This window comes from Talpa occidentalis, unplaced genomic scaffold, assembly GCF_014898055.3.
Source record: "Talpa occidentalis isolate TD23 unplaced genomic scaffold, MPIMG_talOcc4v2.1 talOcc4.6, whole genome shotgun sequence".
NCBI lineage: Eukaryota > Metazoa > Chordata > Mammalia > Eulipotyphla > Talpidae > Talpa > Talpa occidentalis.
In genome coordinates this window covers 84,763,007-84,779,520 of record NW_023604972.1, presented here as the reverse complement: position 1 = coordinate 84,779,520, position 16,514 = coordinate 84,763,007, and the positions used below count along the sequence as shown (strand labels likewise).

The window sequence follows — 16,514 nt, the reverse complement described above, 5'->3', positions numbered from 1 at the left end:
CTAAGGGGAGCAGCAGACGAGACAGGAGAGGTCTGCTGTGCCATGTGGATTAGCTCCCTGACCGGGATCAAACTCATGCTGCAGTGGCTGGGGACAGCTTTATAGCGCTGAGACTTTAAGCCCTACGCCACCGGAGAGGCCCACAAATTATTTTCTTGGGGAAAAAAACCCTGATTCTATACATTTTTAATAGAGCATGTCAAAATTTAAGCATCTTGGGCCTCCCTGGTGGCACAGCGGTTGAGTGCTGGGTTGCGAAGCTGCCCGCAGCCTCTGCAGTGCCGGTTCGATCCCCGGCTGCTCCCCGGCCACCGGAGGAGGGTCCTGCATGGCGCGCAGACCTCTCCTGCCGCCCACTGCTCCCCTCAGCAGTGTACTTCGGTCCTTCTGCCTGCTCTGCTCCCCGCTCTGGCGCTGGTGAATTCTCTCACCCTCCCGCGCTTCTGACTGTACCCAGTGCTTGTATAAATAAATAAAAATAAATCTTAAAAAAAAAAAAGTCTTTAAAAAAAAAAAATTTAAGCATCTCACAACTCCTGGAGATTAACATAGTATATACTGAACCTTTTGGGAAAAAGCAATCTGAATAAACACAGGGGAACTAGCATCTGCAGTTATAAGTTAATTAGATTAAATGGAACCTAGTAACTAAGGAGACAATTTCAGAAGTTAAGGATTTGTACTTGTTTTCTCACATGAAACTTGCTACCTTGAAGGACCATCTTGTATTACTAGTTCTGTGTCCATTGCTGAGAAGCAAGAACAAGAGGACCAACAGAATTTTTCTAGAATGATGAAGAACAATTACAATTTAAAGAACAGACTATACTCTCTGCATAATCAAGCTACAAAAGGATAACTTCAGAAGGTATCAAGAGTAAAATGGCCGTCTTCTTGGCCTTACCTCAAGTTTTCCTCACAACATCTACCTGGGATGAAAAAGTACACTCTTAAAAACAAAATACCTTGAAAGAAAAAAAAAAAAAAAAAAAAGAAGTATATCAGTTCTTACAAGAGAACAAAGAGAAAATGTCTCCCCATATTCCACCCCAGTATCTTTAGACTCAAGAAAGCTTTGCTTCCTTAAGCCCATTTAAGAAAATGATTTCACTTTCTCCAGAGTTCTTGTATTTCTTCTCATGCCCAACTTTTACAAATCAGTCTCTAAAATTAGCAGGATTAGTTCAAAGCTAAGTATCATTAGCAAGAAAATAATTAACAGCAGGAACCAAGTTAAATATGTTAATTACTAACATAAAAAACATTTAATAGAGTCCAGAATACAAGAAAACACTCAAACTTTAAATGATTGTTTTATAGACACCACACAAACATGCACTCTCCATGGTGAAACAATATCTACCTCAACTAAGACAAGGTGATAAAACTAATGCTGTTTTGAAATGCATAAACAAATACTTTCCTCTAAAATACTTAGCTTTATTAGAGAAATGGTACTAAAAATAACAAAGATTCAAACATTTGCTCTATTCTACTTACATATCATAAATAAGACAGTTGTTGAAGCAAGACACACTCCTTTCACATTCTTTCCATATGCACCCAAGCATTCTTGTATCAGAATAAGCTGTTTACCAGCCAACCGTATGTGGTTGAATGATTAAAATGACCATCTATACTTTACATAGTAAAGCATTTTCAAAAATTTTAATATACACAGTGACAAAAAAGGAAAAAAAAAAACACAGTAATTCTGAACACATGAAGTGTAATTAAGCAGCTTCATAATCAAACCAGGCTTCATTACTCGCAATAAGGGCAATTCTTTCCATTCTTCACCAAATACTCTCAATAGTATTAACATTAAAAGAAAACTCAAGTTGAAACCAAGTAACTGACCCGCTACTCAGTTTTTTAAATCTATAAAGTAACTCCATGAGGTAAGGCAACTGAGTAATTTGATTGTATTAGGATGCATTAAAATTATACTTGATTTTTTTAATAACATGCTAATTAAGAGGTCTAACTTTGAAATATAATAATGAAAAGTTCTGAAACTATGAGTTATGGATTTTAAGGGAAGTATCAGCAATGTTGTCACTTGCTACTTGCGTACTCTGCAAAAAAGTGAGCCTCAGAATGATGGATGACCTATATTTTAAACTCAAGTAAACAGAGCCTTACACATAAAATAATCTCACGCATTCTCTTTAAGTACAATTTCTGCACATCATTTGAGAAGATGATTGAGAGGTAATAATTAAGGCCATCCAATGTAGACAACTAAAGAGTTTACTTTGATTTAAATAAAATGTTTCATTTTCAGTTATCACAGTATAAAACTGATGGTCCCCAAACTGCAGTTACTTTAAGCTCTGAAGTCATTCCTGAACACAGGACTTCCCTTTCAGACCAGGTGAACAACGAACGAAGCTCTTCTGACATAGTACTTGCACACTTCTCTATGGGAGTGAACGGAATATCCATCTACAATCCATATGAACTACGAGTGACTAGCACATATAAAATTCTAGAAAACCACGTTGTAGAAGGCACTAAAGCTTCAGCTTGTGCTCCCATAGCCCATTGTGAAAACCCAGTTTTCTTTTTATAATATGGCACCTTTGCCATCTACAGCTGACAACACACACTGCAATATTATTCATAAGCTTGGAAATGTCCAGAAAGTTCAAAAAAAAAGCTTACTTGGTGGGGAGACCCAATGATTCTAAACACAGAATACTAATATGTTGTTATTAGTATTCAACACAGTTGCTCTTCTTTTTGAAACAGAAAAGTAGCATGCATTGTCAGTTGTTTTTCAATCCACTTATTTAAGCAATTTTTAATCTGTAAAACTATTTTAAAGAAAAACTGCTGTCCTAGACAGTGAGCAAAAGAAAACACAATAGTGAGAATTTAACAATCACTATAAGTTCTGTGAAATAATGTTAAAACTTCTTATATACTCTGCACTTACAAGGGTGTGTATATATTTGCACCGATTTCAAGCACATCATCAATCTATATATACTGAAATTAAATGACAAAAGTAAAACAATACAAAATTCAGTAACTAGCATTTGTTTTAAAGAGCGTCCAATGCTTATCTCCAGTCTTTATGGACAGGACAAATGTGGATCTCTGATGTCCCATTTACTTATAATGATTCTTGGCAAACACTAATAAACCACATGACAAGTGTGTTAGCCACCATGGAAATGCAGATTTCAGATGAGGAATTTGGGAAACATCTGTTATTTTTATGATGTCCATTCTTTTTTCCCCTACTCAGTAACAAGATGGCCACAAAGTCACATAACAACTAAACAAGCTGTTAGTGCTATCTTTTTACTCAATAGGATTCTTCACTGCTTAGCATCTTGTTGAGAGAATTAAAAGCTTTGGATTTTATTCCAGCGTGTGTTTAGAGGTGCATTTGTCACTCCTATACTGCTTCTGTTTTGGTAGAGAGGTTTTCTTCATTTGGCTGACAATTCCCATTTTGTTGCACTTTGTTTTCCTCAGTCCTAGGTGCATCCTTGTCATCTGCTTCTTTGCCCACACTTGAATCTGGTTCTTTATTGTGCTCCTTCTCCTACAGTGAATATTAAGGGATACATTTAATATATGCCACAGGAGTTGCCTGTTCCTTACCTATGGTTATGACTAAAATATTTAACTTTATCTTTTGTGAATAAAACTGGATATTTTCTTCCAATACACCTTTTCATATAAACAGGATATATAAACATTGTCAATATGCCCCTTACCATTCTCAGGAAAAATGAATCAATAGAAATTAAATTAGAATACAATAGGTAAGCAAATTTCTAAACAGTGTTATGTTATGTTATGATGATGCTAAATCTCTTTAAGCGTAAATAAAACTCTAAGATGAAAGCTCAAAAACTCATAAATTGACTTAAAAACATATATTTTACCATATAAAGGAGTTAACCCAATCAAAAGTACTTGAGATATGAATCAAAAAAAAATAAAATCCCTTATTTGGTGAATGTGGTTTTCTAACTAATAAACCTAATTTTAGTATATATTCCAAAACCAATGAAAATGAAACATCTATCAAATTTGCTAGAGCGAATATACTGTGGAAAACAGAGCAGATATCTTAGTAAAATTTTTCTTATGGTATGCCATTCTCTAAAGCAAGAAATGCACCGTTGGTTGTAGATGTGTTGAGATCTGATACACTACGTTCCTGAATCCCATACTACATTGTAAACTGATGTTTCTGCAACTCAAAAAAAAAAAAGGCCATGTATTTAATAAAAATAAGGAATATGACTTTAATTTTTAGCTCTTATCCCCCCAAAAAATTGAAAATTATCAATTTATCAAATATTAATTGAAAAACAGAGTATATAGGCTCCACTCAAGGAACTTTTAGTTTAAAACTAGTTCCATGCAATAAGGAAGAATAATTTCAATTATTAAACACTAATGACTATTGCTTACTTTAAGTGAAGTATTGTTCTTCTCCAACTTTTCCTTCCCATCTCTGTCATTAGAACTCTTTCTTGTAGAGGTTGAATGTTCTCGTTCTCTTCTTTCACCAATGTGGTCCCTTTCTTTTTCTCTCTTTTTATCCTTCTTATTTCTGCTGTAAGGATATTGGTACTATGTCAGTTGGCCTCTAAAAAATTGAAGACCTACTATATTTTTATGTGATGTGAATGTATTATAAACAAGCATCTCAGTAACCTGATTTGAACAAGTTACATGAAAGGCTCCTATAACTTTATCTACTTCACCCCATACTCCAAATAATTTTTAAGAAATAAACAATTTTGGGGCTCCCTGGTGGCACAAGGGGTTAAGTCTCAGCATCAGGAAGCTATCAGCAGTCACTGCAGCACAAGTTCCATGCCAGGCCAAGGAGCTAACCCACTTGGCACAGCAGACCTCTCGTATTTCTCCTACTGCTTCCCTCAGCAGTATATTTAAGTCAATATACTGTTCTGCTCCACTCCCCACTCTGTCTCTGGTGAACCCTCTCACCACCCCACCTCTGGCCTCTCACCCCATCCCAGCTCTTCTATGCACAAATAATAAATCTTTTAAAAAAATTCATTTCTGTAGAGGCTATCAAGTGTTCACATAAAACACAATTTGGTTCTGTCAATTTACTAGTTTTGAAATATTCAAGATTCATTTTCTACTATAATTAGAATAAAATAAAGCTTAACATAGTGCTTTCTTACCCACCTTCTCAAAGCAAAAAGTGAGTAAGCAAAAAAAAAATGAAAAGAATACTCCCAAGTCAGGGCTGAGTGATTACTGGCAAAAACTTGAAACTTCAGATAACCTGTGTTATAAACCCTCACTTACCATTACAAAAGGGTCCCACCAATTTAAAAGTAAAAATTAGACAGAAGATAGAACAAGTTCCATATATAAAAATAATATACCCTTAATACTGGGGGAAAAAATGATGCTTTCATATCATAAGCAAAACACATAGCTTCTATTTAAAAGAGCCCTTTTTTTTCTTAATTATCCTTAGTTTAGAAATAAATACAAAGACCAATAGAACAAATAAAAGACAGGAAATAAACCCAATTATATGTGACATTTAGTATAATAAAGGTAGGATCTCAAATCTCTGGTGAAAAAATAGTCTTTCATAAATAAAAGATTTGACGTGCAACTTGATTATCATTTGGGAAATAAAAGTGAATCTTCTTCTATATATAGAAGACTTCTATATATAGAAGTCCAAATTAGAGACCTCATAAACAATTGCAATAAATAATACAAGTACTAGAAGAAATCATGGATGGATTTTTTAAAAACTCAGGTGAAAAGATTTTTTAAACCAGTCAAAATTTCAGAAAAAAGATTGATAAATTTGCCTACATAAATTCTTTCAAAGCAAAGAACACCAGTAGCATAAAGAAAAATGATCAACAAAAAATATTTCCAGCATACTTTTATCTTTATATATAGCTCTTAAAAGTCAAGGGAGGGCCTCCCCTGGTGGCGCAGCGGTTGAGCGCTGGGCTGTGAGCCTCTGCAGCGCAGGTTCATTCCCCGGCCGCCGGCAAGGGTCCCACAGGAAAAAAAAAAAAGTCAAGGGAACATGTACATCAAACAAAGCTAAAAATTCTCAATAATAAATTTAACCAAGGAGGCAAAAGATTTACTGAAAGACATTAATAAGTGGAAATACATCCCATGCTCATGGATCAGCAGGCATATACATTAAGATGCCATTCCCCAAAAGCTATCTACAAATATAATCCCTATCAAAATTCCACTGACATCTTTATTAGCAGAAATAGAAAAACCCATCCTAAAATTCAAATGGAACGTCAAGGCACCTCAAATAGTCAAAACAATCTTAAAAAGAACAAAGTTGGAAGTGGGCCTCCCTGGTGGCGCAGCGGTTGAGTGCTGGGTTGCGAAGCTGCCTGCAGCCTCTGCAGCGCCGGTTCGATCCCCGGATGCTCCCTGGCCGCTCCCCGGCCACCGGAGGAGGGTCCCACATGGCGCGCAGACCTCTCCTGCCGCCCGCTGCTCCCCTCAGCAGTGTACTTCGGTCCTTCTGCCTGTTCTGCCCCCTGCTCTGACTCTGGTGAATTCTCTCACCCTCCCGCGCTTCTGACTGTACACAGTGCTTGTATAAATAAATAAATAAATCTTAAAAAAAAAAAAAAAAAAAAAAAAGAACAAAGTTGGAAGATACACAATACCTGATTTCAAAACTTAATATAAACACTCACGTATATAGTCTAAAGACTGCAGATAAGGGTACCCTTCAATGGAGAAAAGTGTCTTTTCAACAAATGGTACTGGGAAAATTGAATATACACATGCAACAAAAGAATAAAGTTGGACTCTTACCTTAGTAAGTCAAAATTAACTCTCAATAGATAATACACCTAAACATGTAAGATAAGACTATAAAACTTAAAAGAAAACATAGGTCAAAATTTTTCATGACATTGGATTTGACCATGAGTTCTTGGATATGATACCAAAAGCACAAGCAACAAAAGAAAAAAATACATTGTAACTTCATCAAAATTACAAACTTTTGTGCAATAAAGGATACAATCAAGAAGAAACAGTTCACACAACGGTAGAAAATATTTGCAAGTCATATATCTGGTAAGAGATTAATATCCAGAAAGTAAAGCACTACTATAATTAAAAAAATCAAATAATCCAATTCAAAATAGACAAAAGACTTGAACAGACATTTCTCCTAAGACAACAAAGAAAAGCTCAATAGACGCATAGAAAGATGCTCAACCCCACTAGTCATTAGAGAATTATCAATCAAAATGAAGAGTTACAAACCTACACTTCTAAATAACATGTAATGGTGTAAACCAACATTACCTTAATAAAAAATTAAACAAAAAACCCCACAATGAGATGTCACCACAAACCCATTACATGCCTATAATCAGAGATAGACAATAAAGTATTGGTGAACATGTGGAGAAATAGGAACTCTTGTACACTGCTAGGGAATGTAAAATGGTACACTCTGAAGACAGTCTGGCAGTTTCTCAAAAAGACAGAAAGCAATTACCACACTAGGTACATGCCCAAGATAAATGAAAATATGGGCCTACACAAAAACTTGTATATGAGTGTTCATAGCAGAGGATCCGCAACCAATGAATGGATAAAAATCATGCTTTTAGCCCATATAAAGGAATGTTATTCACCCATAAAAAGGAATGAGGTATAGTCATGCATTGTATAATGACTGGAATATACTCTGAAAAAAGCATCCTTAGGCAATTCATTATGTGAATGTCATGCAGTGTAATTATACAAACCTATGCTAGAAGGCTTAGTCTACCACATACCTAGGCTATACATGATAGCCTACTGGGACCACTGTAGAATATGTGGTCTGTTGTTGACTGAAATACCAGTCAGGTGATACATGACTACTGACTCGTGCTACCACATTAATGAATCTCAAAAACATATGCTTACTCAAAGAAGCTAGATTCAAAAGACCGCACATTTTATGGGCCCATATATGAAATGTCCAGAACAGTGAAATCACAGGAACAATACATAAATTAGTGGGTACCAGGAATTATGAGGAGAAACTGCAAATGGATGACATAATGAAAGTTCTTATTTCCAAAAGCAACAAAAAGTAAAATAACAATGAGAAAACTTAGAAAATGCATAGTATTTGTATAAAACGCTTAATTAAACCCTCCTGAAAAGCACAGTCTTAAAAGGACAGTGCTGAATAAGACATACCACAATTACTGGACAGGAAAACTCACCACCATAATGCTTTATTTATTAGTAAATCTATCAATTTTCCATGTTCATTTATAATCTTACAGCAGTGTAACACAAATCAACAGGTTTTATTTCCAGGATATTAGACAACTGACAATTCAAATGGAAAAATTAAATATTCAATGGTCAGGAAAGCTCAAAAAAAGTGCAATGCGACAGTATGTGGGGGAGAATGGCCTTATCAGATATTAAAAAGTACTATACAATCTGAATAATTAAAAACATGGGAAACTGGTACAGGAATCATCAATGAAAGTAATTCAACAGTATAGAATGCCCAGAAATAGATTCAAACACAAACAGAAAACTTGGTGTATGACAAAAGCTACATATCATATTAGTGTTAGAAATACTGAGTTTGTAATTAACAGTATTAAAATGGGAAGGCCTCCCTGGTGGCGTAGAGGTTAAGTCTCAGCATTATCTCCTGAGTTCAATCCCTGGCCAAGGAGCTAATCCACATAGGGTACAACAGACTCTCCAGTCTCGCCGGCCACTCCCCTTAGCAGTGTATTTCAGTAGATCTACCTGTTCTGCTCCCCACTCTGTCAGTGGTGAATTCTCTCACCCCCAGCACCTCTGGCCTACACCCCAACTATTCTACGCAAAAAAAAAATTTTTTTAAAAAGTATCAAAACAAGAGAAGTATTGGATTCATATGCCTAAGTATACATAAGAATAAACAACAGGGCCTCTCCAGTGGCGCAGCGGTTGAGCGCTGGGTTGCGAAGCTGCCCACGGCCTCTGCAGTGCTGGTTCGATCCCCAGCTGCTCCCCTGCCACCAGAGGAGGGTCCTACATGGCGCGCAGACCTCTCCTGCCACCCGCTGCTCCCCTCAGCAGTGTACTTCAGTCCTTTCTGCCTGCTCTGCTCCCTACTCTGGCTCTGGTGAATTCTCTCACCCTCCTGCGCTTCTGACTGTACCCAGTGCATGTATAAACAAAACAAACAAACAAAAAAAAAGCCTCTATATATATATTAAAAAAAAAAAAAAACACAAATGGATCAAAGATTTAAATGAAAGAACTAAAACCATAAAAATACAAGAAGAAACAATGAGGAATTCCATCAAAACTCTGAATAGGAAAAACCTTTCTAACTTTATAACTTAAAATCTAGAAATCACAAAAGAAAAAAATTGAGAAATTTAATGCCATAAGAGAAAAATTAAAATCTTATAAAATGAAGTCCCACAGCAATTTCTAAAAAGAATGACAAACTAAGAATACTTGAAATCAAATCACTAATTACTTCCCTAATACAAAAAGAGCATCTTGAAATTGAGGAGGGGAGTGCATAAAAAAGACCAACAGAAAAATGGGCAAAGTATAGACAATTCACAGAAGAGAAAATACAAATGGCCTTCAAATAAATGAAGAGCCAGTAACTCTCTGTTATATGAGACATGCAACTGAAATTTTAATATGCTCATACAATTTGTCATCTATCACAGCACAAGAATTTTGATGATCTGTTTAGTTACAGGGAAAGAGGCATTCTCTTATATAGCTGGTTAAAGATCAAGTAGCTGTCAATCCTAATGAAGAGCAATATGGATAAAACTCTCAAAATTACAAAACATACTTACTCTGACCTAAATAATACCATGTCTGGAAACATTTCATACATGCTATCACTACTAAATGGTGTTAAGTCTAAAGTAATTCATTACAGCATTGTATAATTTATAATAAGAAATTATGTAATTTCTAATAATACATACTAGAATAAGAAAACCTATCTTTTTCAGGTTGGTTAAACAAACTAGGTATTGCCCTATCACAAAAGCCGATGTAGTTACAAATATGAAGACGTGTTCTCTGACAAATATGGAAACATCTGGTAGTTAAGTGACAAAAACAAGTGCATAACAGTACATATTTTGTGCTACCTTGTGTAAGAAAGGTGAGATAAAAAATTAGATATTATCATCTTGTATCCATACATAAAACTGGAAGGCTATACAAAAAAAAAAAAGTCATTACTTACAGAGTAGATGGGTACACTGGTAGAAATTAGGATCTACCAATATATAACATGTTTTTTTTGAAAGAAATATTTTATTTATGCATAGAAGAGCTGGGGTACTGGCCAGAGGTGTGGGGTGGGGGAGCAGAGTGAGAGGATTCACCAGAGACAGAGTAGGGAGCAGAACAGGTGGATCTACTGAAATAAATACACTGCTGAGGGAAGTAGTGGGCAAAACAGGAGAGGTCTGCTGCACCATGTGGGTTAGCTCCCAGGCTGGGGATCTAACTCATGATGCAGTGGCTGGCAATACACTGAGACTTTAATCCTGTGCCACCAGGGAGGCCCCCAATATATAACATTTTATACTGTTTTAATGATGCTACATATTTTGCCTTCAAAACAGAGTATTTAAAAAAATAGAATGAAAACAATTCCTCCCCCTGCTTCCTTCCTAAGTTTCAGGAAATGTTTCCAACCTACCTCCTAGGAGATGGAGACCTAGAAGATTTCCTTTTTATGGTTTTTGATGTTCTTGGTGATCTGGAAGAACTTTTGCTCCTCCTCCTACGCCTTTCTCTGAAAGCCAAAAATACATCATTTAAAAAACCCCAGCAATTTAAATAAAGGGCGATTCAAATATACAAAAACAAGAACCTTTATGCTCTCAAGTGAATAGTATTCTTTAGAGGTCATGTTCTTTATGAACAACATTCTGTTATCTAATTTTAGTGTGGATTGAAATTATGAACCCTAAATTCCAAAGGCTGATTAAAACATCCTCCAAGCTTTTGTATTAGGGTAAGAGTAAAGAACTGCCTTTGATCTGGTTTGTTTGAACAACTGCTTGAGCAGAAAAATTGTTTCAGATTCTCTCAAGTTTAAGTCTTCTTCTTCCTCAACGTCTATAACATATTTTGCTTATAAGATCTTCTATCATACACTTAGCTCCTTGCTGCCCCACTGTGGATTATTTTATAACAATAGGTCCTTTTATAAGAACTGAAAGATAAATGAATTGCAAATATGAACTTTCTAGACCCACTTTTTTTAGATTATCTCTAGAAAAGCATTCATATTAATTCATGTTAGAGAGAAATACTTTTTACTTTTCACCTATCATTTTATCATTGCTCTATTAATTTAAAATTGAGTGGACGAGTCACTTAAGCATATGTAAAACAGTTAAAACTTCGGGTTTGAAAATGACAAAGTAAAAAATAATCACTGAACAGATTATCAAGAGTTTAATATTATTAAAAACTATTTTGCTTAACAAATTAGCAAATAATGCACACTCTATATTTATAAGGATAATCAACTTAAAAACAACGATTTTAAGACATTCGTTAAGTCAGGGGATGAGGTACTTAAGAAGAGATATTTATTCAATGATTAGTGTATCCAATGCTCTATCTTACAAGGAACTCTGATAATCGATGGTCACACAAGCTGAAAAAAGAAATCCTCCGGAATTCAAGTTATCCTTAATATCTCAGTGAGTTATCATAAGGTAAAGGAACATTCTGTCTACATTTTCCATTTATAAAACAAAAACTACATAAATGCTCACAAGTGGTATATATGCTAGATGTGAAGTTGAAAAAAGTTCAAGAACTTTGACAACACAAATAAATCAATCCCAATTCTACCTAAGGCTCCCTCTTCCATTACCCAATTTCCAAAACATCCCCCAAATTATACTTTTGGACTACTGTGATATTAGATATTGATATTTCACTCAACCAATGCCATTCTGTAACAATTCAGCACAATAAGAACTACATTTTTCAGTGTGGGAAAATCAGATTTAAAAGTTTAAGCAAAATAGCTCTGCCTGTAACTTGTGAGATAGAAATAGTAACTGTTCAAGGAAGCACTAAGCACAGGTGAACATCTAACACTAACAGCTGAAAATGAGTTAAGGCTGGATAGACATCAATTTAAATGTCAATGACGGAGAAAGATGGTAGCTATAATATAAAGAACTGTTGCCTAGACCTAGGTTTATATTGTAGCTCCACACTTCATAATTTGCACAACTGGAGGCCTATTACTTAATCTGGGTTTCAGTTTTTCCAACTGGAAAATGGAAATAACTCAAACCTTGCAGCATTGTTTTGAGAACTTAATATCTTTTTTTTTTTTTAAGATTTATTTATTTATACATACATACATACATACATACATACATACAAGCACTGGGTACAGTCAGAAGCGCGGGAGGGTGAGAGAATTCACCAGAGCGGGGAACAGAATAGGCAGAGTGATGAGATAACTGCTGAGGGGAGCAGCGAGCGGCAGGAGAGGTCTGCGCGCCATGTGGGACCCTCCTCCGGTGGCTGGGGAGCAGCCAGGGATCGAACCGGCGCTGCAGAGGCTGTGGGCTTCGCAACCCAGCGCTCAACCACTGCGCCACCGGGGAGGCCCTGAGAACTTAATATCTTTAAAGTAGCAAGTATAGAGCCTCCCTGGTGTCAGCACAGGGTTGAGCTCAGCGCTGTAAAGCTGTCCGCAGCCTCTGCAGGGCGGGTTTGATTCCCGGCCGGCCAGGGACATACCCGCATGGGGCAGCAGACCTTTCCTATTTCACCCGCTGCTCCCTTCAGCAATGTATTTCAGTCAGTATGCCTGTTCTGCTCCCCCACTCTGTCTCTGGTGAATTCTCTCACCCTCCCACACCTCTGGCCTGTACCCCAGTTCTTGTATAAATAAAATAAAAAAATAAATCTTTAAAAAAAAAAAGTAGCAAGTATAGTGTCTGGTATATAGCTGCTCCACAACAGATATTTTTCTCCTCTTTCTTAGTCTCAACTTTACTGATGGCATTGAAAGGTTTTTACTTATCAAAAATTTCTTTTAAAATGTAGATTAGAGGACAATGTTGAAAACAAAAGTATTAAGTACAGTACTGGAGAAGTCAAAATATTTCCCATTTATTTTATTAAACAAATACAAGTACTTGAAAAGCAGGGAAATGCAAAAAGATTTTTAACTCTTTACCTCGCTCTTCTAAAAGCATGAAATAATTCCAAACTGCTGAATCTTTATGAACTAATGTTAGTCAGCATTTATTCTCTAAGATCCAGAGGTTTATTTAAGATCATTTTTAAGACCGAAGGTGAACAAATGAAGTTTATTAAGTATCAAGCAACTTAAAAGTGGCCATTGAAAAATTTAAGCATTTCAGAAAAAATAAATTCAACTGAATTTAAAAGAATCAAAACATTATTTGGTATTGTGGAGGACAACATAAATGGTCACATAAACTTAAAGACATGTTTAACACAATCGACCAGCTAAGTCTGATTAAAGATGCAACTGCAAGGCTGAATTGCTACCCACAGCAAATAAGGTTAAGCTAATTATTCAGTTTCGGGTCCAATGAGCTTAAATCTGGCAGTGATCTGTTTACTTTAGGCCCCATTTTAACATCTCCTGTCACTGTCAACTTTAGCGAGTTCTCAATTAAATTTAGTCTCCACAACGAAGGGAGAGAGCTACTAAACTCACAGTAAAGGGCAGAGCAGATGAAAGTTTTTCTCCAGTATTCAGTTTCTTCATGTTTTAAAGATTTATTTATGCATGCATGCATGCATGCATAGACGAACTGGGTGTAGGCCAGAGGTGTGAGGGAGGGGGGGAAGGTGGGGACAGCACAAGGTGAGAGGATTCACCAGAGACAGATGTGCAGAATAGGCAGACTGACAGAAATACACTGCCGAGCAGCAGGTGAGAAAGGAGAGGTCTGCTGCGCCATGTGGGTCAGCTCCCTGGCTGGGGATCGAACTCAGGCTATAGTGGTGACAGCACAGAGACTTAACTAGGCCACCAGGGAGGCCCACTCATGTTTTAAAACAGAGATAATAGTCTAACAGGCTTATTGTGATGAATTACATAAGCTAGTCATGAAAAATTCTGCTGAGATGTAACATCTGGCATTCAGTGAAATTCTTGCAATTATCCCTTAATTCCTAACCAAAGGCTAGTATTAAGAATAAATTATTAAAGCACGAAGTTTAAAAACTAGGAAATACAAACACTCTTTTGTCTCCTATTATTTTCAAAGAAAAAATATTTCCTGGTTAAAATATCTTTGTGATGTTTTATAATATATGTATTTTTTATATTTTTAAGATAAAGATTAACACAAGTTAGCAACTTTCATTTATAGTCACAATACAATGAAGTTTAAATAATCTGGAATCAAGAAGGATCCTCATTTTATAACTATTACATTAGTAACCTGCTGCCACCTGGTGGAAGTGTACCTATTAATAGAGAACAGTCCTCAGAATAAATCAAACCCTTAAAACTGACCAAACTAAAATTTAAAGGTTACACAGCCAATAAAATAGAGCAAAAAACAAACAAGCAAAAAAACACAAACACTGCAAATTTTGAAATTATTTTGTATATTAAAATTTACCACAACATTCTTAAGCATTAGAAAAGCCTAACAGGTCAATTCTTCTGTATTATATTATCAAACCCCCCCACCCCCCCAAAAAAACAACCACAAAAAACTTGGTTCCCGGCACCCCATCCTTTAAGAAAAGAGGAGGAGGAGAGAAGGAGGAGAGAAAAAGGAGGCAGCAGCCACTGCCAGGTTAAAACAGTAAATTACAAAGGATTGTTAAAACTTTTAAAGAGTTTTGCCCAGTATCATCATTACTTCTCATGGGTTTAATACTGCTAGAGAAATGTATACTCTGCAATAGCAGGAAATGGTCTGCTATTGTTGTACTACTTGTATAGAATAATGTTTCCCCCCCATTAAAATCTGATTTGTTATAGTAAACACCTTGGTAAAAATTACAAGCCTTAACAAACCTGCTGGAACTACGAGATCTTCTTGATGCATTGTAACTTCTGGGTGGTGTTCTGGATTTCTTATCCTTCTTTCTTTTCTCATCTATATCTTTGGATCTGTCCTTTTCTCGGTCCTTTTCTTTGTCTTGTTCCTTTTCCTTCTCTTTGTCTCGCTCTTTTTCATGTTCTTTTTCCCGTTCTCGCTCTCTGTCCTTTTCCTTGTCTTTTTCCCGGTCCTTTTCCCGTTCTTTGTCTCGGTCTTTATCTTTGTTTTTACCCCGTTCTTTTTCTTTTTCACGTTCCTTTTCCCTGTCTCTCTCTTTTTCCCTTTCCTTTTCTCTATCTTTTTCTTTCACTCTTTCCTTTTCCTTCGTCTTTTCTCGGGTGTCTTTTCTCTTGTCCCTTTAAAAACAAATAAATTCACAACTACAACAATTCTACTCCACAAAAAGGATCTATCTTTTCTTTCTTCAACAATTATCAACACAACACAGTATAACAGTTACAGACTTTACACATAAATTTCCATATAACTCAAGTATACATGAGACAATTACGGGAGCAAATTAAGTAAATAGAAACCTCATGAGTTGTACTGACCTGACCATGAGATTCAAATCAATGGCAACCAATACTGATCATTACTAAAACAATCATGGAGAAAAGTTTTATTTCTCCCACCAAAGCCTAAAGCACAATTTTTTAAGAAATGAAGCCATGAAAAAATTTTCCTAAAACTCACCGTGAACGCGAACGACTCCTTGACTTCCGTCTCTCTCTTGATTTAGAGCGTTTTTTATGTGGGCTCTTAGATCTACGCCTATCTTTTTGTCTTGAACGTGACCTATTATGTGATCTACTCCTAAACAAAAAGAAATTGTTAATGTTAAAACTTTTTCTAAGAATTTCAATTTCTGAAAAATCTAAGTATCAACATTTTAACTCTCTGGTATGTAATGTTTCAGTTGAATTATGAAGATTTCTCCCATAGTTCAAGTTTTCATGTCATAAATTGTCTTCAACTCCTGATTTTCATGAAATGTGACTACTTGTAATTTTACCTTATCTTGACTGGGAGTAGTGATTATATGGTTCAATAGTTTCTATAAATGGCTGTGAGCTGTTTATCTTAACAAACATACTAAGAATGTATTAGGAAGCACAGTACTAATGATGGCGCCAGTGTGACAGAAAAATAAACATCATTATTCACGAGTGAAAGCTAAATATAATAAAATGTTGTGTATGCAAGTCCTTGATTTTATAACTATATAAACACAGCTATTAAAAGAAACTTTTATTGGGCCTCCCCGGTGGCGCAGCGGTTGAGCGCTGGGTTGCGAAGCTGCCTGAAGCCTCTGCAGCGCCTGTTCAATCCCCGGCTGCTCCCCGGCCACCAGAGGAGGGTCCCGCATGGCGCGCAGACCTCTCCTGCCGCCTGCTGCTCCCCTCAGCAGTGTACTTCGGT

The 16,514-nt window shown here is 36.2% G+C and overlaps 1 protein-coding gene across 2 annotated transcripts in view; it reads right to left on the bottom strand.

The window, feature by feature from the left end:
• Nucleotides 1-404: 404 nt before the first annotated feature.
• SREK1 (splicing regulatory glutamic acid and lysine rich protein 1) overlaps nt 405-16,514 on the bottom strand; it is a 42,319-nt gene continuing 26,209 nt past the window's right edge. The window contains exons 8-12 of one of the 2 annotated variants that reach the window (XM_054688477.1): nt 15,789-15,908; nt 15,068-15,448; nt 10,718-10,813; nt 4,441-4,582; nt 405-3,559 (exon numbers count right to left, since the gene is read on the bottom strand). In XM_054688477.1, the coding sequence (XP_054544452.1) occupies nt 3,410-3,559; nt 4,441-4,582; nt 10,718-10,813; nt 15,068-15,448; nt 15,789-15,908 (889 nt within the window). In that variant the 3' untranslated portion in view covers nt 405-3,409. Of the gene's footprint in view, nt 3,560-4,440; nt 4,586-10,717; nt 10,814-15,067; nt 15,449-15,788; nt 15,909-16,514 lie in introns of both variants that reach the window. The other variant, XM_037530753.2, reaches the window with a different exon arrangement.